General features: G+C 43.2%; 1 protein-coding gene and 1 long non-coding RNA gene across 5 annotated transcripts in view; one reads left to right on the forward strand and one right to left on the reverse strand.

Annotated features, from left to right (window-relative positions):
• GALNT1 (polypeptide N-acetylgalactosaminyltransferase 1) overlaps window positions 1–14105 on the forward strand; it is a 78810-nt gene extending 64705 nt beyond the window's left edge. For all 4 annotated transcript variants that reach the window (XM_045510834.2, XM_074352240.1, XM_074352239.1 and 1 more), the window contains 6 exons: window positions 507–624; window positions 2077–2257; window positions 3099–3238; window positions 6678–6776; window positions 7261–7395; window positions 11888–14105. In XM_045510834.2, coding sequence (XP_045366790.1) covers window positions 507–624; window positions 2077–2257; window positions 3099–3238; window positions 6678–6776; window positions 7261–7395; window positions 11888–12034 — 820 coding nt within the window. In that variant the 3' untranslated portion in view covers window positions 12035–14105. The remainder of the gene's footprint in view (window positions 1–506; window positions 625–2076; window positions 2258–3098; window positions 3239–6677; window positions 6777–7260; window positions 7396–11887) is intronic.
• LOC105062809 (uncharacterized) overlaps window positions 8697–23259 on the reverse strand; it is a 46470-nt gene continuing 31907 nt past the window's right edge. The window contains exons 4-6 of the long non-coding RNA XR_006722032.2: window positions 11192–11339; window positions 10125–10245; window positions 8697–8857 (exon numbers count right to left, since the gene is read on the reverse strand). This is a non-coding gene — a long non-coding RNA (uncharacterized LOC105062809). The remainder of the gene's footprint in view (window positions 8858–10124; window positions 10246–11191; window positions 11340–23259) is intronic.

The following is a 23259-nucleotide window of genomic DNA, read 5'->3' on the forward strand; positions in this document are numbered from 1 at the left end:
TTAATCTTACATCTCTGCAATGTTTGCCACCCTTAAGAAGCTGCTCTGTTAGAGCTGCTGGTATGAGTCTAGTTGGTTAATGTGCTCAACTGCATTTACGGTTGCTAGGAACTATGGAGTGGGTACACAGTCAGGTGGAGAGGATTTCAAGAAGCAGCTTCATTTTAAGGAGTTTGGGGTGGAAGCTCAGTTGGGACCCAAGGACCAGGAAAGGTACTAAAGACAGTAAGAGCCCTTGGGACTGGGCCGGGAAGGATGTCCAGGCAGAGAAGGACGTCCGGGCAGGAGCTGTGACAGCATGACTGGGGTGCAGGTCATGTCTGGAAGCCAAATAACAGCATAAAAACAAAGCGAGCCCTGGGGGCCAATGAACGTTTCTGAAAAGTGTGAGAATAAGCATTTATTCCGTAGTCATAAACCGTTAAAAAACTACTTTTAAAAACAAAAACTGATAGTAAATTTTAAATTGTTACAATTAACAGTATAGTATTATGATTGAATTTCAGAACACCTACAATGGCAGGAGGCCTTTTTTCAATAGACAGAGATTACTTTCAGGAAATTGGAACATATGATGCTGGAATGGATATTTGGGGAGGAGAAAACCTAGAAATTTCCTTTAGGGTAAGTTCCCTTTGAAAAAAGTAATCTGTGTAACCTCAAATATGGATATGCTTTAAATATTCATGTTATCTCTAAATAAAAAATAAAAAGTGAATATAATGTGAGTTTAATCAGACTTAACAGTCTTCAGTCCATAAACAGTTTGGTGATACTAGTAAGGATTCATTTTGAACAATTTTAAGCAAATAAATTAGTTTTCTTAATAGCCCACCTGTAAAACTTACACAAGATTCCGTAGTTGTTTTTAATTTGTTACTTTCAAGGAAGTAATCTAAACTCTAAAAATAAACAAAAAATAACATGTAGATGCTACTGTGTTACTTAACTGCCAAAAACATAACTTCACTTTCTTTAATATGCTGTGTCCTTCTGGTTTGAAAGTTTTTCTCTTGTCTAAAACCTGGTCATTTCACCAGCTTTGTATTTTTTGATAAAAAAAAAAAAGGCAAAAGAATTCTGAAATCACTCTGAATTAATTTTACCCAGTCAGCCTTGTCTTATGCATTTCACGTTCATAAAAATCAACATATTTTTAAGATGACGCGGTGTGTTTCTGAAAATAATGGACTTTAGACACATGGCTTATAGCGGAAACCACACTGAGTTGCCCTGAGGCCTAACGCAGCTAGCTCGCCTTGTTCCTGGTGGGGCGCTTTGGCCTTCATGAAAGGAGAGGTTTGGACTCCTGATTGTCTTGGAGATCCCACCAACCTGTATCACTTTACAATCCTGGAAAAACATTAAAGTAGGAACACTGAATATTTAACAAAATCAAAACTTTTCAAAATGTGTTTTAATTGTAATTAGAAGATGTTTAACTTATGGGAAAATGTGTTTTGAAAGGAGCAGAAGGATAATTAATTAAGGATGTGAAACTGTACTTAATGATCTTTCTTGTACCCCTTTTTGTTTTTATTCTGACAAAGACATAGAGTGTGTTCTCACTGTCCCACCGAGTCTCGCGTGAGTCGTCCAGGTTTGATTCCTAGGTTCTAGTTGATGCACAGGCTGCGACACAGGTTTGGAGGAGGAGGAACAGATAAGACTCTGGCTGAATGTTCCGTGGTCAAAGGTTTTTTGACCATGAACCATATTAATAAAGTTATACGCACAACCCAAAATGTAAACATTTCAGGGAACAGTATGTCCTTGTTAGTAAGTACAGGTTGCAATCCATCAAATTTGAATTTTATGACCCTTGTAAGAGTGATGGCCTGCAGTTAGAAAAATACTGCTGTAGATGGCATGTCTTTTCTGAATTTAGCCTTTAACTTATCCTTCTGGATTTAACCTTCAGCTTCTGGTTCGATCAGAACCACACATAGAGGAAGCACTTGCTTTGTGACCATGTAACAGGAGCTCCACTATACACCCTTGATTGAGCTCAATAGATGTGAATGATTTTTTAAAAAACTATTGGTGTGTAAAACCGGTCTTCCTTGCTGCTTTCAGATTTGGCAGTGTGGAGGGACTTTGGAGATTGTCACATGCTCACATGTCGGACATGTGTTCCGGAAAGCTACACCCTACACGTTTCCAGGAGGCACGGGACAGATTATCAATAAAAATAACAGACGACTTGCCGAAGTGTGGATGGATGAATTCAAGAATTTCTTCTATATAATTTCTCCAGGTTAGCATTGTTTTGCATTGGAAATACAAGACTCTCTTGACCCTGATCCTTATGCATTCTGAGGAGAGGTAAGAAGGGGTGGAAAAGAAGCTTTGAGGAGAGGTGAAGCATCTACCTGCTAGGCTGTTTTAGGAATAAGTGAAAGCACACATAGTACAGAGAGTGCCGGCGGAATGCCTGCTGCGGTATGTCAGTGACGCGGCAGTGCGTCACCCAGTGCTGCAGAAGTTCCTGTTGGTCCAGGTGCTGTCCGTGCTCTTTTTTTTTTTTTTTTAAACCCAACTGCAGCATTTAGCATTTATATGAGACTGCCAAGTATTCCAGGGCGAGTGCAGAGCCCTCCAGCATGCCTCAAGGGACTTCTCTCCAGGAACTTCGCTCTGCTCTTCCCAGTGTTTTGGGAGCAGCTGTTCTGTCAGCTGTGACTCCACCCGCCATTGTGACCATTCCATCCGCGCCTCGTCACCACTGCCCAGTGGCAGGGTGCGCGACGCAGTCAGTCGTGTGCGAGAAACCTGACCAAAAACAAGTGCTCTGTTCAGTATTTGGGCAACACTGATACTTATTTTTGTTTTTGCTGTAACAAATCTTAAAGTGTTCTGGCCCCATATAACTTACATTTGTTTGTAATAATATTAGCATGTGTATCATTCACATAAATTTAATTTTTCTTTGAAAAACACATATTAATGGATTTCCTTGTTTTGTCCTGGGGAGGTGGGTTTATGGTATGTCACTTGCATAGTCACGCGGCACCAGCTGCTGCCACTTTTCCCATTCGCCTGGCTTGTTTGTTACCTAGTAGCACGTCAGTAACTCAGTCGCTTACTTCTTTTGACAGGTGTTACAAAAGTAGACTACGGAGACATATCATCAAGGCTGGGTCTGAGACACAAACTCCAATGCAGACCTTTCTCTTGGTACCTTGAGAACATTTATCCTGACTCTCAGATTCCACGTCACTATTTCTCTTTGGGAGAGGTAAGGGGGAAAAAGTATTCTGTGTGGTTATTATGTTCTCACTAATTTATCAAAAAAAACAGAGGTTAAACTTGTAAGCAGGGAGCACCTCCATATTAGGGTTACGTAGTCCAGTGTGGGAAGTTCTTGTTAGCTGACAGTCTACCTTATCACTTGAAACTTCATTTTTTTTCATGTTATGTTTTATTAAAATAAGAATGCTGTGTGCCTAACCTTTCACAGTTAGACCTCTGTTACAATATATTAGTGTCTTCAGTAGACGACTTATTTTAACAAACTGGCCCATTTAGTTGAAACCATATATTCCTGAAGCTAATGTCCTAGCATTAATTAGCCCGGATCAAAGTTTGAGGAACTTCCAGTAAAGATAAACTGTAAAGAACTGACAAGGAAACTTGAAAGACTGTTTATGGTAAGCTGTATTTTTAGCATCCGTTTATCTTCCTTCGGGAGCCCTAAATCTCAGTTTGGGATGCAAGTTGGAATGAGTGGTGGTTAGCGTCTTTATTCCTGATGATGCCTTAGTCATGGCTCCTAGAATTCAGCGGCAGATCTTCTTGAAACTTAGTAAGTAATTTACTTATTGATGCTCATAATTAGTTAACGTAATTACCTGTGCTTTGGAGTTCGGCCTTTTTACCTTGTGGCTGCCCACAGTGTGGGGTCTCATGTGAGAAAGACTTCCCTTCCGGCGTGACTCCTCCTGCCAGGACGCTCACGAGGCAGCGATCCTCGTGCCCCTCCCCACCGCATCCCCAGAGGGTTGAGAGCCGTTCACTCTGCGTCCCCGCCGACGCTGGGCTCCACGTGTAGGAAGTCTGAGTGGGTCCTTCTCTTTAGCCCAGGGGTCTGATCAAGTCACAGATTCTGTTAGCTTCCCAGGGCTGCCACCGAGGGGCTGGAACAACAGAAACGTACCATCTCACAGTTCTGGGGATGAGAAGTCTGAGATGAGGGTCTGGGCAGGTTTGCTTCCTTCTGAGCTCTGTGAGGAAGGATCTGTCCTCTGCCTCCTTCTGGCTTTTGGAGTTTGCTGGCCACCTTTGGTGTTCCGGGTGTGTGGACGCATCACCCCGATTCCTGTCTCCTAACCCCCAGTATCTCAGAATGTGGCCGTATTTGGAGATGGGGTTTTTACAGAGGCAGTTAAGTTACAATGAGGTCATCAGGGTGAGCCCTAATCCAGTGTGACTGGGGTCCTTGTGAAAAGGGCACGTTGGGAGATACTCACACACAGGAGAAGGCGTATGAAGATGAGGGCAGAGATGGATTTTGGGGAAAGAGTATTCCAGGCACAAGGAAAAACAAATACAAAGGACGTAAGGCAAGAATGCACTTTGGCACGTTCCGGAAGCAGCAGAGAGGCTGGCTGGCTGGAGCAGTGGGCCGGGGGGAGCAGTAAAGGAACAGGCCAAGACGTAGTGAGGCCAGATCACACAGAGCTTGCAGGCCGTGGGGAGGACTCCGGGTTCGGTTCTGAGGTGGGAAGCCACAGGGAGCGACGAGCAAACTTTCACTGGAAGGATCAGACTGTCTGCTGTTTCAGGCAAAACTATATGGGAAGGAGAGTAGAGCTGGCGTATTGGTGAGAAAAGAGTAGCCGAGGATTATATTAAGATTTCACCTGAGGAGCTGGGACAGGGAACATGGTGTCACTGAGATGGGAAAGCCTGCAGAGCAGGTGCAGGAGGCACTGAGCAGTGCCGTTCGGGACACGTTCAGTTTGATCCAGGTAAAGACAGTATGTAAGTAGTTACATTAAAAAACCTGCACCTTGGACAAGATTTTGGAGATTGAAAGTTAGGGGCTGTTAGTATATAGGTCATTTTTAAAACCACAGAACTTTGAGAGCACCTTGGGAGGAGTGAATGCCAATGGAGAAGAGGGGAGGACTGAGGACCAAGCCATAAAAAAACTCCACTATTTAGAAATTATGAAGATGAAAAGGAATCAGCTAAAGAGACTGATGAGAAGGAGTGAGCACTGAACTAGAAAGAGAACCGAGGGAGTGATGTCCCAGAGACTGAGTGAAGGGCTTGTTTCACAGACGGGGACGTGATGGGCTGTGCGGAACAGTGCGGAAAGGGTAGGGAGACGAGCCTGGGCACTGGCCGCTGGATTAGCGGGAGACGCTGTCAGGCTCCAGCTCTCCATGTCAGGCGGGCTCCTGTGGAGGTGGCAGGGACAGAATGTCTGATGGCTTCAAAGGAGATCAGGAGAAGAGGAAGTGGAGATGATGAGTGTGGTTGAGAAATTTTGCTGTAAAGCAGAACAGAGAAGTGAGTGGTAGCTGGGGTGGAGGGGGTGGTTAAAGAAGGGTTTTTTATATTTTGCTATGATGAAACTGCTGGCGCACATGACACAAAAGAGAACGTGTGAAGATGCTAGAAAAGAGGCACTGACCGCAGAGCCACGTGCACCTGGGGGCGTGGGGGGCAGTTCCTCCCCCGCACCAGGGAGGAAGGTGGGGGGCCTGGGGCCAAGTGCAGGGGACAGGGTGGGGGGCTAGAAGCCGGCCGTTTGAGGTGGGAGGGTGGGGGGGTTCTCGGGTGAGCTGTTTCCTCGGTTGGATGCGAGATCGTTGGCTGAGGGTGAAGGAGGGGGTTGGTGGTTTGGGGAGAGAGGAAGAGATGTAAAGTAGGAAAGTGGGATGTGGTCGGGCGAAGAGGTGACAGAGGGGAGCTGGATGGCGGTGAGTCAGAGGAGGCTGTTGGGCCTGGTTGCACTTTGTCCAGCGCCAGGGCCAGCACGGCTCCCAATTTCATCCTGGGAGGTTCCTGAGCCTGCTTGCGGGTTGACTTGAGCGCCCTGCCTCTGAACTTTGCTGTGATTTCAGGAAGTCACCCTCAAACAAGCAAGGGGCGCGCTGAGTTTCTGGCCTCGTTACTGAGCATCTGTTCCCTTTGCTGGAGCCTCATTCCAATCAAGAAAGGCCCCGGGTGGGTGAAGCTGTGGGAAGATTTATGGCAGTTGCTCGCCTGCAGAATAGAGAATGAGCTTTTTTTGTTTGTTTTCTTTGAACTGACCCGATTTTGGACAACACCTAGGCATTGTTATCTGGGCCAGAATACAGACATACTACAAAGAGCCACTTGTTAGCCCATGGGAGATGACTGCCAAGGCAGGCGGCCTTTTACTGCCCCCGCCAGCTGGCTTTCTGCATCAGGAACAGATTTTACCCTCTGTGGCCTGCTTGTTAACGCCTCAGTAACTAAGCCGCTGCTATTCTAAATTCACATTTTTATAGGATATTGTAAATAAAATCAGTTTGTATGTTTGAAAAAAAAAAAAAACTGACAGAATCTTAGCCATACAGTGATTTTTTTCCCCCAACTCATAGCCTTTACCTCAGGAATTAGAGGGTCAGCGGGAAGTGCAGACTGTGTGTGCGCCTGTCCGGTCAGCCTCGCTAACGTGTGGCATTTTCACTGTCCCACAGATACGAAATGTGGAAACAAATCAGTGTCTAGATAATATGGCTAGAAAAGAGAATGAAAAAGTTGGGATCTTTAACTGTCACGGTATGGGAGGTAATCAGGTGAGTATTTTAGGCTCTAAAGGTGTAATTTTCAGATTTGTTTTAAATCTTCTTACTTTTTTACTTCATGATGTCATTCAGGAAATGTTTTCTACCTTTAAAGAGAAAATAATGAAGACCTTTAGGAGAATTGAGCCTTCAGTATAATGATTATTTTTAAATGAAACATTTGTAAAAGGCCTTTTATGAGAACTGTATTTACATGGTTGTGAATGAATTTGTTTTGTCCTTTTTGGTCAAACAAGGTGACAGCCCTTGGCAATATGCTCAGTGTATACAGAGAACTCAAGGTCATTTTTTCTTTCCTCTCTTCAAAATTATTAGTAGCTTTTCTGAGTCACTTACTCTCCATTACATTAAGAAAGTTGAAAAAATACGTATCTTGAAATACTTGTCTTTCTCCCTGCCAGATTCTTGGGCACATAAAACAGCGATTAATTTACTTTATTGCCAAAGCTCATACGTGTGCACTTCTGGTTTTCAGGTTTTCTCTTACACCGCCAACAAAGAAATTAGAACAGATGACCTCTGTTTGGATGTCTCCAAACTTAACGGCCCAGTCACAATGCTCAAATGCCACCACCTAAAAGGCAACCAACTTTGGGAGTATGACCCAGTGGTAAGTGATCCAGTTGAATACAGGAATAAAATTGTGTTGTTGGGTGGATTTTATATACTGCTTTGTATCTAAAAGAGTGAACCCTTGTGGAGTCTGCATATGGATCAGTGTTCTCATACTCTAAAAATTGACAGGAAAAACAATGTAAGTAAAACAACATGCTTTATTTAATCTCCCCAGTAACTAACTTGGTCTTGCCTCCAGTCCCTGGGTCCTTGTTGTCACCATGTGGCCACTCCCCCCTGTGGGTCGCAAGCTCTCCGTTTAGGGTGGGAGAAAAAATGACTGAGTTAAACACCTGGGTACAAGTCTCGTTAATTAATGAAATTCTCCAGCTCATCATGATGCTTCGGTGACATATGTGACAGAACTCTCTCTGCCTTCCTCTGGAGCCGCTCTCTCTGCCTTCCTCTGGAGCCGCTCCCTCTTCCCACCTGCTGTGTGTTGCACTTAACATCAAGGTGCTTGAAAGACACTGATTCAGGCAGAGCATCTCCAGTAAACCTCTCTTCCTCTCCTCGTATCTGGCTGCACCTCCCAGCCTGTGTGTTTGCTCTGCGGCTCTGGCACCAGCACCTTCACTACATCTTTTCTCTGGTTATTTTTCTTTTGCTTACAAGCACTAGCTTTCTTCTCCACGTTAGGAACGACTTTTGTTCCTACTGTGCTTTCTGCCTACCCTCCTGCTTTTCCCCTGTGATGGATGACAGCGAGTGAATGGCCCGCACTTGTGCCTCTGGTTCTTCACCCTGGCTCCTGCCTGGGCCCGACACTGTACCGGAACAGCTCCTGGATGCACAGCCAGGGCATTCCCGTCTCTTTTCCTTAACTTCCAATAGCATTTACTGTTGCGAAGCAGGTATTTTAAAGTCCTCTTACCCGTTGGCTTTAGATCCACTAGTGTTTAGTTTCTTGTCTTAGCTTTCTTCTCTCTGCTTCTTTCGTCTGCTTGGCTCACTCTGCTGCCTCATTCCACCCCTAAATGAAGACGTCCGAGCCAAGCTGTGACTTCAGCTGCCTTTGCTCCTTACACTGGGTCACACGCAAACCCTGGTCTACTTTCATTGTCAACCTGCTATTCCCCGAACACACCCTGGACTTTCTCACTTTACGTTTAAGATCATACAGTTCACTCTGCCTAACAAATCCTACCCATTCTTGAGGACCCGGAATTGACGTCACATCCATGAATCCCAGCCAGAAATCAGTTGTCTTTTAGTTATTGTCTCTGACCCCTGTAATGCTGTACTTCTTTACAGTCATTTATCTACCAGTCTTCTCATCCCTATTAGATAGACCCAATCCAGGGTCTGCCTTCACAGTGTCAGACTACAAAGTATACACGTGTATTAAATGCAGCAGTAGTTCCATTAACGTGACTATTGGAAATGGTGCGAATACCCTGTTCCAGTGGTTTCCGTGGTGCCTGCTGTTGCCATTTTGGGTGCAGCCGTCCTGAGCCCTGCAGGATACATGGCATCTCTGACTCCAGACAGTAAATGCCAGTGTAGCCCACAGTCATGGTGGGAACCAAAATATTTTTAAAATTAAAAAGACCCCCAGTTGTATGTTCACTGGAAAATGATGATATATGTAATTAGGTAACAATTTACTATATAATAGCATGAAAAAATAGTGGTTTTTTTTTCTTAAGCATGGGGGTAAGTGGATTCAATGGCAGCAGTATTCCTGGCTTTCCCTGGCGGCCACTGCGTGGGTGCTACAGCTCTCACCACCACAGCCAGCTCAAGGCGGGAAGCGGGCATGCTGCACTGCTCCATGAACTGCTCTTTATCAGCAAAGCCAAAGCTTTTCCTGGATTCCCCGCAGTAGACTCTGCTCTGTCTCATGGGCCAGAACCTCCTCTCACAGGAACCCCCCAGCCGCACGGGAGGCTGGGAAGACAGGCACGTGGCGTCCCCGTCTTCATGGTGTGACGTGGCCCGGAGACAGGGAGTAGGAATGGCTGTGGGCAGACTGTGTATAACCTGCAGGGGCTGCCGTGATAGTTACTCCAAAAGCAAATGCTTTGAAACTAGAGCTGCTTTATTTAGGGTATTCTGAAAGAACCAGTTACGAGTGTAAGTTTCAAAACTCCTAATGCACTTTGCAAGGTGTCTTTCCTTAGATAGAATTTAGTAGTGCAGGCTGGGTTCTCCCTGAAACAGACTGCAACCAGCTTAGCGTTCAGGAGGAAAGAGACGGCAAAATTGGGCAGAGGAAGGAGTCAGACTGCACCATGGGTCCCACAGCCTGAGCTGACTGCACCAGCAGAGTTGTGCTGCCTCCATCAGCTCAGAAACTAGCAGTCTAGAAAAATAATCTATTTATCTCAGTAATGTGTAATCTAAACCTTAAATCATGAAATCTTAGATTTCAGAGGAACCCAAGAAATAAAACCCAGGCTAACGTTTAATACATAGAGACACAGAAGCCCAGAATGGAAGTTAATTGGCCCAAGGTCACAGAGCAGGTGAATGGTGTTCCCAGCTCTCAGGCAGCCCTGGTTTCCTGGTCCAGGATTCTGGGCACAATACCATACTACTTCCACTCGGCCCTTTTGGGAATAAAGTGTAGATTTTTGACATAGTGATATCTAGTTAGGGGAAGGAGGCAGCAAACTACTTTTTCTAGGTGGCTGGTGGACTTTATGCAATAATTTTATCCTCCTTTTTCAAAGGTTACAATTAGTTACCTGTCACTTGTTTTTCCCATTGCCTCAATCATACCTTTTCTCTGTGGAAACTAGGCAGTGCTGGCGGATCCTCTCCTGAGCCCAGTGACCACAGAACTCGGCACCTGCAGCCAGAGTGGGCTCTGGAACAGGCTCTTCTCCAGGGTCCAGGTCTCCTGAAATTATGAAGATTCTGTCTTAATTTTGAGCAGTTAAAGACCCAGTGTGGATCATTAATCATGTCTTTGTTATGAGTTTATTTTACATAAGTGAAATAATACATTTTTTCAAATTGGGATGATAAAGACCAGTTCCCCAACTAAATTTTTTGTTGTGTTTAGTGTTTTTGTTTTTATTGGTACTGATAGTGGCCACTCAGAGAGGCCCTGCAGGATCTTCTGGAATATTTGAGGGGTTCTTTTTAAAAGCGCTTTGTTTTTGTCTTACACGTGACTAAAAGCCTTGGCAGCACACAGAATGATGGGGCTGCCGGAGCGCAGCCGTGGCTGCTCAGGCTGTTGCTAGGATGTTGAGCCGTGGCTGCTCGGGCTGTTGCTAGGATGTTGTTTTCCAGTAGTAAGTGCCTCCGAGCCAGGCAGCAGCATTTTGTCCCCATTTTATAGATAAGGAATTGGGGCTCAGAGAGGTTTTTGTTCAGGGGCAACAATGCTGTTGGTACCTGACAAATCTGGAGCTCACTCCAAAAATGTCTGATGGCAAAGCCCATCCTCTCAACACGTGAACTACACAGCATCTGTCTAAAAATAAAAGCCACCCCTGCCATGCTGACTCTCCTCCGGGCGCTGTTCTTATGCCTTTGTAGGAATTAAAGTATCTAATACTAACCAGAGTCAGAGTTGACAGTAAACTGTGACATCTGCACATTTGCCTTTCGCCAGCTTCCACTGTGACCACAGCACAGAAGAAGCAACTGAAAGCCAAAGTAGCTGTGTTGTGTACAGTCATTGGGTTTTGCTTTGCTTGTTTGAAGTTCAAATAGGTACTAAAGAGGCCTTATGAAAACGAAATGCTCCAGATAAAAGAATTACGTTAAAATAGAGCCATGAGTAAAAATGTGTGCTAAAGAACACTTCGCGTTTCCTTACTGCTCTGCACACTTACCAGGACAACGCGCAGTGCAGGCTCCCACACCGCTGCGTCGGCGTCCTTCACCTGTCCGGGGCTGGGTAGGGTGCATTAGTAGGGCCAGTATGTAGCTGTTAACTCTCGTTTGTCCTGTCCTTTTGAAATCACCGTGACAGCATCAAGTCTGGAATGCAAACAGGTAGACAGGAAGACATATAGCCGTATCTGCCAGCCACTTATAAAGGACTGCTTTATAAATACTGTGATTTCTTACGATTTCGAGTCTTCAAGCCCTGAATCGCTAAGGACTTGAGGCTTGGAATCACAGAGTTAATTTGAACAGCCTTATCATGGGAAAACGAAACAATTTTGAAATACCTTTTTGAAAATAGGTTGAGGATCCTAAATTAGGAATCACTAATCTGATCATTTTTTCAGGAAACTGAAGCACAAAGTGAAATTTCTCACAGTATTACAGAGCTATGCAGAATTGGGACTTAGAATTCAGGTCATCTTCCTGTAACTCCAGTGTAACCCACTATAACCCCAGTGCCTTTCTTCCCACCACATAGCCTTTAATGCTCTCTTTACACAGACACCTTTTCTTCATTGCCTTTTAATTTGCAAAAACAAAAATCTTCTCTACAGAGTAATGTCCTAATCACCAAAAACGATGGTTGAGGTGTTTTGGTTTTGTCTTCCACTTTAAGACTTTTTTCCTGTCACTTTCAGAAATTAACCCTGCAGCATGTGAACAGCAATCAGTGCCTGGACAAAGCCACAGAAGAGGACAGCCAGGTGCCCAGCATTAGAGACTGCAACGGAAGCCGGTCCCAGCAGTGGCTTCTTCGAAACGTCACCCTTCCAGAAATATTCTGAGACCAAATTTACAAAAAAACAAACAAAAAAAGATTGACTGGGCTACCTCAGCATACATTTCTGCCACATTCTTAAGTAGCAAAAAAGGAAAAGTGCTTTCCTCCTGCGGGATGTAAGGTTTATCGGCCATTAAAGCTTCGGCAGCTCTCGCTCCCACTCGCTGTGAACCAGCCTTCCTGTCCGAGGACGTGAGACCACACAGCTGCGAGACTGTGCACGCTGATGTTTACACGATTGAAAGAGTCTTTCATCCAGAATCATTGTAAAGAATATTCAGACTGAAACAATCTACAAAATGTGCTTTCGGGAGAGCTGCACCTTCTGTGGTTTGCTTGCACATCAGGAATTTCTGCTGAACGTGCTGTCATAATTTCTGATTAGAACTGGTAGCCAGTATATTACATATGGATATAAAAGTAAATGAAAAAGAACTGGAACCAGATTCAGAATCATGAAAACATTTTACAACAATTAAAAAAACTATATTAAACAGGGTTTAAAAGAAATTAAAACAGAACTATGAGAAGTACAATTTGTTATAGTATAGTATCAAATTTCTATATAGATTTTATACCTCAGTGGGAAAAATAACTGATTCCAATGACGTTCATTTTGTTTTCATCTGTGATGGTCATGGATGCTTTTTTTTTTTCCTTGGGGTGCTGAAATTGAGCTGAGAAAAAAGTGGTTCTTTGATTGTAGTTTTAATTGCGTTCTATGGTGTTTTTTTTTTTGTTTTTAATTTGGTTTGTGGACTGTTGGAATTGTAATTTTTAATTGCCTTCAAAAATGGAGATTTAAAATAATGTCTGGTTTCACTGAACAAGTTTGATATCTCAGTTGCTCTTGGGTCAGCTGGCTGATAGACTTTACTTTGTCACACACACACACACACACACACACACACACACAAATTTCTTATTAGATTTTCAACTTCCTAATTTGATTCAACTGATAATGCTTAATACCCAAGATTCATACTACTGTACTACAGGTTTGTTTTCACAGCAATAAATCTTATGTTCTTTTGTTTATGATTCCACTCAGCAAAAGGCCTGCACAAGTGATTTATTATTTGGGTATTTGGACATGATACATTTGATGGTTTTTTGAAAAATTTTTTTCACTCCATACTCAGATGTGCTTCATTGTCAAGTGCATATTTAGATTAGGTTCTTGAATTGTAATGTTGATCTGCTGCTTTTTTTTTTTTAATAAAATTTGACTGAAAATGTTTAATTGGCATTTTTTAATGAGTTAGCCAAAGAAGTGCAGCTTTTATTCCGTATTATTAGACCTGCATTTCTTCCCTAAATTCCATTTAGGTTAAATCAGTTTTCTTTTTCTGATTTTTAATACTACAAAATAGCCTGAGAATTGACTAGAAGTTGAGTATCAATTAATGTTTGAATCTCACAGAAAGAAAAATCTCACTGTGAAATTTTTCCTGATATGTGAAGCAATCCATCAGCAAAAGTGCATATATTTTCCTTCCTATTTGTAAGATTATATTTAATGATATTCTTTTCTTTGATTATCAAAGACTCTCACTGCAGGCAGTGCTGTTTCTTGTGCCTAAGAATGTTTCTGAAAGTTGCATCACTAACGATACTTGGCAGGTTGAGCAGAAAGTGTCTCGTGTCCTGTTCAGGTCGGTGAGCACGATGCGTGCGCAGACGCACTGGGGTGAGGCTGCAGCACCGAATGCAGACGTTCGTCCCCAGGAAATCTGAGGTGAAGCAGGTGCTGGGTGGGACTTTTTCCTACTCCGTGAGCTGTGTTAATTCTATCTTTGGTAGGCCTAATGCTTGAATCAACCAGATGTTTAATCAATAAATTATTTTCATGCTCAGAATTTCAGGTTTTATACTCTAGTGTAGCTTGGTCATATTCTTTACTGTAAGAAAGCTTAACAGCAATGTGACTTAAGGTTTTGTTGTATTTTTTAAAAGGGTGATGTGAGTGACTTAATCCATGGGTACTTTTAGAACCTGATAGATAACCCCATTGCCTTTATTTTTCTAATTAAAGAATTCCTAAATACTTTGGAAATACAAAATATTCCTGAACAGTTGTGCCTTACATTGGTTTTATTTAAAGTTAAACTGGCTCCCTGTTCTTTATAGCTGTCTGTAGATTAGGCGGTGTGCTGATCACTGCTCTAAATCAAACCGCAAAGAAAAGAGTGAATGAAAAAGAAAGCGAAGGATGAAAAGATGGGATTATTGACCAGTGAAGAATTCATAAGTGGACAATTAAGGATAATTTGAATCTCACAAATCTAGTCACCCTACTCCAATCGCAACCCATCTTAATATGTCTTTCTGTTCTAATTGAGATTCTTGAAAATAGTACTTTATTCACCATTCTGCAAATAAAAGCCAGCATGTAGGCCGTGCCCTCGTTTCCCTGTTCCACATTCAGCTGAAAAACAAAGGTTCCTCTGTAAAGATCTGGTGCTGTCTCCATCTTTCAAGAAGTACACCAAGAACAAGTTAACTCCAGAATTACATGTTCTTCAAAGGAGAAGGAAATCAGAAAGGTAGTGTTTTTGAGGAGATAACGGAGAAGAGGAATACAAAGCGTGAAATCATTTTGTGCTCCAGAAAATCAGATGTTTCCAATTATATGACACTGCTCCCATTCCCTGACTTCTTGAAGATTACCAAGTGTTTGCTTGATAAATCTCCCAGAACTAATAATTTTGCAGGATATGAGGCAAAACTCAGTTGTATTACCTTTACACTAGCAACAAATAATTGAGAATTACATTTTAAACATACAGTTTATCATCAAAGATAAAAGTAAGTTAACAAAGACATGTGCCAGACTCTTACCCTGAAAACTATGCAACATTGCTGAGAGAAACTTACAGAACACTGCAATAAATATATTATGTTCGTCGATTGAAAGACTAATGTTAAGATCTCAGTTGCCCACAAATTGATCTATAGATTCAATGAAATCACAAAATGAGGTTTTCTTGGAGATATTGGCAAATATATATGGAAATGCAACAAACCCACACGAGCCAAGAAAATGTTGCAGAAAGAAAAAAAAAGTTGGAAGACTACTCAATTTTAGGACCTGCTTTAAAGCTACAGAGACTAAGAAAATGCGGTATTAGAGGTACTACCAACAGGCAGGTCAATGTATAGAACAGAGTCCAGAAATAGACCCACACATGTATGATTATTGACTCCTCAACAAAAATTCAGTAAGGAAGGGAAAATGCTTTCAGTTGGAGCCGGAGTAACTGGATGTCTGCATGAGAAATCAGTGAACACTGATGCTTTCACACGGTGCACGTTAGTTCAGAATGGATCCCAGGCCTAAATGTGAAGGGCAAAATGAATTTCTGGAAGAAGACAACATCTTCATGACTCTCAGGATAGACAGATATCTTAGGACACAAAAGATGTTAACTGTAAAAGAAAAAACCCATAAATCTCACCAAAATTAAACCACCTCATCAAGAAGATACTATTAAAGTGAAAAGGCAATCCGTGACCATGGAGAAAATGTTTGCGGGACACATAACTGACAAAGGAGTCATGTATGCAGAAAAATAACGTTTTAAAGCCAGTGTGAAAGCAACACAATATAAAAATTCATAAATGACTTGAATAGATGCTTCACGGAAGCTGTCCAAAGGTGCAGCTAGCACAGGAGAAGGCCCCACCATGCGTCACTGGGGAGTGCGAAACGGAACCGCAGGGAAGTAATGTTGCACACCTGCTGGATGGTGAGAGCGTGGGGCACCTGGTGCAAGTGGAAGCCCGTGTGATTGCCTCGGGGACAGCGGGTCGGGTCCTTACAAAAGTAAACATACGCCCAGTGTGATTGCCTCGGGAGACAGCGGGTCGGGTCCTTACAAAAGTAAACATACGCCCAGTGTGATCGCCTCGGGAGACAGCGGGTTGGGTCCTTACAAAAGTAAACATACGCCCACCCTCTACTGGGCGATTCCGACTTCCACAGACACAACCAAGAGAAACGAGAGCATGCGCCCACAGTAAGATTTGCGCAAGAATAGTCAGAGCTTCACAGTACTCCCAAACTGAAACTACCCAGATACCCATCAACAAGTTAGTGGATAATCAAAATAATGGTGTATTTATACATTGGGATATTAGTCTGGAATTTTAAAATGTGAATTTCTGTTGGAACAATAGGGATAAGTCTTAAAAATGTTGAGCAAAGAAAGACGTTACATTTATATCAGGTTCAAGAATAGGCAGAACAAATCCTAGGGTGATCTCTGGCAGAGTACAGAGTGGAAACAAGCATGAGAAACCTTTCTGGAATAATGGAAATATTCTATAAATTGATTTAGATAATGGTTAACATGCATATAATTTAAAATTTTATTGAGTTGTATACTTAGGACACATGCAGTTTATTGTAGGTAAATTACACCTCAGTAAAGTACTGGGGTGGGGGGAATCAGGAAGATAAATTTCTGACATCAAGATTTTCTCCACTGCTACAAAACGCCCAAAGGCTGAATGAATTGCAACAAACATACTTCCTAGTGGGATGCTGAGCTCAGAAGGAAAATATGAAAAATCCCTAATGTCTAGGGAAAAAATGGGGGAAAAAAGGGATTCATAAACTTAAGCTGCAGAAGTAATTGCTAAATATGAAAGCCCTTCTTCTCCTAGGAACAAAATACAGTAACCAGAGTTTGGGGAATGGGAGCTTAGGCCTGGGGCCTGAACAGAGTTGGAGAACTGAAGATCGTCTTCATAAAGCTGGGAGAGTCAGAGGCGTTACATCTGCAAGTAAAAGAGTGGCTGAGGAAGTCTGCCACCTTATAAAGGAAACCGAAGGTAATCTGATTCTGCCCCTTTTCCAGGTGTAAAGGGTGACGAGGATGACGCCTCCCCTGTAATCACAATGCCTGACTTTACATAGATCAAGGGCTTAAAGCCACAGTCATGATGTCTACAGATCAAGAAACAGTGAGTAGACTTATGGCACTTGCTGGAAATCATTATAATACATGCCTTTGAAAAAATTCCAGTCCCTTACATCCCCACAAATTAAATTATGGAATCATCTTCAAAGAGAGGAAGTGAGCCCCCAGTATGAACTTTTTTTTTTTTTTTTTAAAGTTTGCTGGAGATCAAGATGGTGGAGGATGCTGGGCTCACCTCCCCCCAACGAACACATCAAAACTACAACTACACAGAGTGACTCACACTGAAGTCAACCTGGAGACTGGCAGAACAGCTCTCCTACAACCAAGGCTGTGAAGAAAGATCGACAGGGAGGCTGTTGGAAGGGAAGAGAAGCGATCTGGTCGGGACCTGTTCCCCTAGTGGGGGACACAGAAGAGGAGGGGGAGCTCACAGCTCAGGGATCCTCCCTGGGCTCAAGCCGCATATTAGGCACCCTAGCCCTGGGGTCTGCCACAAGGAAGATGCGCCCTCTCAGCTGGTCTGGGAATCAGGAGGGCTTACCTGAGGGCTGTAGGAAACTGAGACTCCATTTGGAAGATACATGCATGGACTCGCTTACCCCTATCACAGTGTGGAGGCAGCAAACTGAAAACTGCCTGGGGCTCTGGCTAGCTTGCCAGGACCACCCCAGTGCGCCCCCTAGGCTGTACTGGGCTCCTCCTCCAGTCCCTCTTGCTTGGCTGCTTCCCACTAAGGCAGCAGCTGCAGATTTCATTGAGCTTATGCACATCTGGAAAGAGCTGAGCCCGCTCAGATCCTGACCCTACCTCTGATGAGGTCGGAGGCAACCACTGCCAGCAAGCACTTTGGTGCACTCACACAGGAAGGAGCGAGGCTGGCTCCAGATAGAGACCGTCATGAGAGCAGCAGTCCCTGTGCAGACTCAGAAGGGAGTGAAGCTAGCTCCAGGTCAGAGACAGGAGTCACCGGAGCATGTGTCCCAGCTCAGTGGTGTGCCACCAGCCCCTCTATCCCCAGCCCAGCCAAAAACCAAGGTGTGCACACCGGAGAAAAAGTGCAACCAGCAGAGTACAGCCCCAAATCCTTAGGCCTCAGCCACTTCCCAAACCAAGGTGGAGACTTCCATCACAACTGGGAGAAACCTAACTCCCTCGGGGTTTCTACTGCAGCCCCTTGAGCCCCAGCCCTGGCCTCAACAGGGCAATGACAATCACTGAGTATAGGAAAAGCCCCAGCTTGCACCTGGCTCTGGCTCTAGCCCCTCCAATTCCAGACCCACAAGACATTTAATTAAAATGCCAAAAGTTAAAGAGAATTCTAAAAACAGCAAGAGAAAAAGCAGTGGCTCCCAGCACACCCTGGGGGAAGATGCAGCTCATGCTCCCTTGAGGACCAGCTCTCCACCAAATCCACTGGGCACACGCAGCCTGCATAGGGATGCTCCCATACAAGGACACACCTTCAAGAACAGGCTAGGTAACTACTGCACCTCATCTCATAGAGACAGAGTTAAAATGAGAAGACAGGAATGTGTTTCAAACAAAAGATCAAGGAGGAAAAAGAAAAAACCCGGAAAAACCCTAATGAAACAGAGAAAGAATTTAGTTGATAGAGTTCAAAGCAATAGTAATAAGAATGCTAACTGAACTAGGGGAAAGAATAGATGAACACAGTAAGAATTTTAACAAGGAACTAGAAAATGTAAAAAGAACCAGCCAGAGCTGAAGAATATAATATATGAAATGAAAAACATACTAGAGGGAATTAACAGCAGATGAAGTGACACAGAAGAATGTGAAAGCTGACTGGTTACTAGTATGGAAAGTGAATCAGTAGTGAAAATACTCCCAACAGACAAAAGCCGAGGACCAGACAACCTCATGGAGGAATTCTACCAAACGTACAAAGAAGAGTTAATACCTATCCTTTTAAAACTATCCTAAAAAACTGAAGAGGGAATACTTCCAAATTCATTCTATAAGGCCACCATTACCCTGATACCATAACCAAAGACACAACAGCAACAGAAAATTGCAGCCTGATATACCTGATGAATATAGATACAAAAATCATCAACAAAATATTAGCAAACTGAATTCAATTATATATAAAAAGATCAGACACCATGATGGAGTGGGGTTTATCCCAGGAATCAAGGATGGTTCAAGATCCACAAATCAATGTCATACATCACATTAATAAAATGAAGGATAAAAATCACATGATCATCTCAGTAGATGCAGAAAAAGCATGACAAAATTCAACATCCATTCGTGGTTAAAAACTGTCATCAAAATTGTTATAGAGGGAACATACCGCAACACGATAAAGGCCATTCATGACAACCCACAGCTAACATCATACCCAGCAGTGAACACCTTTCCTTAAAATCAAGAACGAGACAGGGATGCCCACTCCTGCCATTTCTATTTAATACAGTATTAGAAGTCCTAGTCACAATCAGACAAAACAAAGAAGTAAAAGTCACCCAACTGGAAGAGAAGAAGTAAACCTGTCACTAGTTGCAGATGACATGACACTGTATTTAGGAAACCCTAAAGTCTCCACCAAAAAAACTATTAAACCTAATAAATCAATTCAGTAAAGTTGCAAAATACAAGATTAATATATATACAGCAATCTGCTGCTTTTCTGTACACTAATAATGAACTATCAGAAAGAGAAAGCAAAGAAACAATCCCATTTACAATTGCATACAAAAATCAAATAAAATGCCTGGAAATGAACTTAACCAAGGAGGTGAAAGAAATATACTCTAAAAAGTGTAAGACATTGATGAAGTGAATTAAATACGATACGAGTAAGTGAAAAGACATTCACGTTCATGGACTGGAAGAATTAATATTATTAAAATGGCCATGCTACCAAAAGCAGTCCCTATCAAAATAGCAATGACATTTTTCACAGAACTAGAACAAATAATCCTAAAATTTGTATGGAACCACAAAAGACACCAAATAACCAAAGCAATCTTGAGAGAAAAGAACAAAGCTGTAGGTACCACGCTCTATGACTTCAGGCTATACTATAAAGCTACAGTAATCAAAACAGTATGGTACTGGCACAAAAACAGACACAGATCAATGCAACAGAATAGAGAGCCTAGAAATAAATCCACATATACATGGTCAGTTAATCTATGACAAAGGAGACAAAACTATACAATGGGGAAAAGACATTCTTTCCAATATGTGGTGCTCAGAAAACTGGACAGCTACATGTAAAAGAAACAAGTTATTCTTATCCCATAAACAAAAATAAACCCAAAATGGATTAAAGACCTAAATATAAGACCAGAATCCATAATACTCCTAGAAGAAAACATAGACAGTACACTCTTTGACATATCTTAGCAACATTTTTTGCTCAGGCAAAGGAAACAAAAGCATAAATAAACAAATGGGACCTAATTATACCTAAAAGCTTTTCCACAGGAAAGGAAACCACAACAAAACAGAAAGACAACCTACTAAGTGAGAGACGATATATGCAAATGGTATGTCTGATAAGGGGTTAATATCCAAAATATATAAAGAGCTCTTACAACTCAATACCAAGAATTCAAACAACCTAATTGAAAACTGGACAGAAGATATGAATAGACAATTTTCAAAGAAGACATATACAGATGGCCAATAGGCACATGAAAATATACTCAACACCACTAAGCATCAGAAAATGCAAATCACAGCCACAGTAAGATTTCACCTCACACCTGTCAGAATACCTATCACCAAAAAGACAACAAATAATAAGTGTTGACGAGGGTATGGAGAAAATGGAATACTATTTCACTGCTGGTGGGAATGTAAATTGGTACAGTCACTATGAAAACAGAGGTTCCTCAAAAAATTTAAAATGTAAAAACAAGCCTCTGTAACATCAAGTTGATCTGCCAATAATTTAATTGACTTCTTGGACAAAACTAAACAGTCTTCTGAGGAAGATAACAGAATACAGAATCTCTTCAATACGCCAGTCACAATGCTCAGTACAAAATGAAAAAGTAATAGATAAAAAAGTAAAGGTCACTTTCTTGTTTAACAGTCAATAAAAGCAGACCCACTAATAACCTAGATGAGGGAATTGGCAGACTCTTCAAAATAATGTGTTTTTAAAAATAGATGCTCAAAAAATGGATATAATTTTAAAAATGGGAAATTTCAGATGAGATTTAGAAACTAGAAAAAAGAAAAAAATCCTAAAATTGAAAAATATCAAAAAAATTTGTTGAATGAGATTAATACCAAGTTGGACACAATATAAAAAAGGGTCTGTGAATTTGGACTCAAGTCAATAAAAATGTTTCGGACTGAACCATGGATAGAGAAGGTTGAGAAAGAGAAAGAGAGCCTGAGTGGCAGGGGCTTGGCCAAGACAGCAGAGCAAGAAGACCCTGAGCTCACCTCCTCCCTTGGGCACACCAAAATTACAGCTCTTTACAGAGCATTTATTGATAAGAAAGATCAGCACCTACAAAAAAAAAAACAACAAAAACAGATCTTCTACAAGTAAAAACATAAAAAAGGAACTGCAACAAAATGGGTAGAAGGGGTGGAGACAAAGCATAGTCAAGACCCAGAGCCCCGGGTGGGCGACCCCCAAGGGGGAGGATCATCACAATTGCAGAGGCTCCCGAGAAGCGGTGGGTCCAAGCCCCACATCGGACTCCCCAGCCTGAGGGTCCTGCACCGGAAAGATGAGCCACCAGAAAGTTTGGCTCTAAAGGCCAGTGGGGTCTGCTTTCGGGAGTCCAGGAGGGCTGTGGGAAATAGACTGCACTCTTCAAGGGCACACACAAACTCACATGCTCTGGGACCCAGAGAAGATGCAGTACTTTGAAAGGCCTGACTCAGACCCACCTGCTGATCTTGGAGAGTCTCCCGGTGAGGCAGGAGGCAACGAGAGCTCATTCTGCAGACACAGAATTGGCGGCACCCCTTTTTGGGAGCTTGTTACCACGTGGACACTGGTGCCAGCAAGCACCATTCTGGAGTCCTACCTCTCGGTTATTAGCATGGGGACCCAGCCCCACCTACCAGCCTGTAAGCACTAGTACTGGGATGCCCCAGGCCAAGCAACCAGCCAGGCAGGGACACAACCCCACCCGCAAGTAGGCAGGCTACTCTAAGGTCCCCTGAGCCCACAGTTGCCCCAGGACCTGCCTGGCCCCACACACCAGTGCACCAGCACTAGTACTGGAATGCCAGAGACCCCCAGGACCTGCTCTGCCCACAAGTGAGCAGGCACTAGCCTCTGGTCCCTCTAGGCCCCAGCCCCACCCAGTCGCAGGCTGACCCCAGCCCCAGGACCCCACGGGCCCGGCCCCACTTACCAGCAGGCCAGCACCAGCTTTGAGACACCCTTGACCCTGCAGCTAGCCATGTCAGTAACTGGCCCACCTACCAAAAGACCAACACTAGATCCTGGAACCCCGGCCCCACAACCACCCACCCCAGAACCCAGGTCAGCCCACCAATGGGCCAGCACTAGCCACAGGACCCACAGGATGCAGCAGCCAGCCACCTCATGACCCAGCCCTACCCACCAGGAGCTGGCAGCCTCCAAACAAGGCAGGGCCTGGCAGCCAACTGAACTCGGGGCCCACCATGCTTACCAGCCATGCCCACGGTAGTCAGTCCACCACAAAGAAGAACCGCGCAGCCCGTATAGGGGGCAGCCCTAGCTCTGGTGATGGTGGGGGAGTGCGGTGCTGGGACACAGAGGAGGACGTCTCCTACAAAAGGCCACCTCTCCAAGGTTGGGGAAAAAACCAACATAACAGATACACAGCAATAAAAACAGCAAGTTAGGTAAAATGAGACAACAGGAACATGGTCCAAACAAAGGAACAAGTTAAAACCCCAGAAGAACTAAGTAAACTGGGGGTAGGCAATCTAATCCAAAGAAAATGAAAACACTAATTCACAGTAGCATTACTTACAATAGCCAAGATATGGAAACAACCTAAGTGTCCATCAGCAGATTAATGGATAAAGAAGATGTGGTATATATATGTACCGCAGCAGTATGTGTGTGTGCACACACACGCGCGCGCATGTAATGGAATACTACTCAGCTATAAAAAAAAGAATAAACTTTTGCCATTTGCAACAACACAGGTGAACCTGGGAGGGTATTGTGCTTAGTGCAATAAGTCAGACAGAAAAAGACAAATACTGTATTTTATCACTTATATGTGGAATCTAAAAAATAAAACAAACAAATGAATATAACAGAAACAGACTCACAGATATAGAGAACAAACTAGTGGTTACC

The sequence above is a fragment of the Camelus bactrianus genome, chromosome 24, assembly GCF_048773025.1.
Source record: "Camelus bactrianus isolate YW-2024 breed Bactrian camel chromosome 24, ASM4877302v1, whole genome shotgun sequence".
Classification (NCBI taxonomy): domain Eukaryota; kingdom Metazoa; phylum Chordata; class Mammalia; order Artiodactyla; family Camelidae; genus Camelus; species Camelus bactrianus.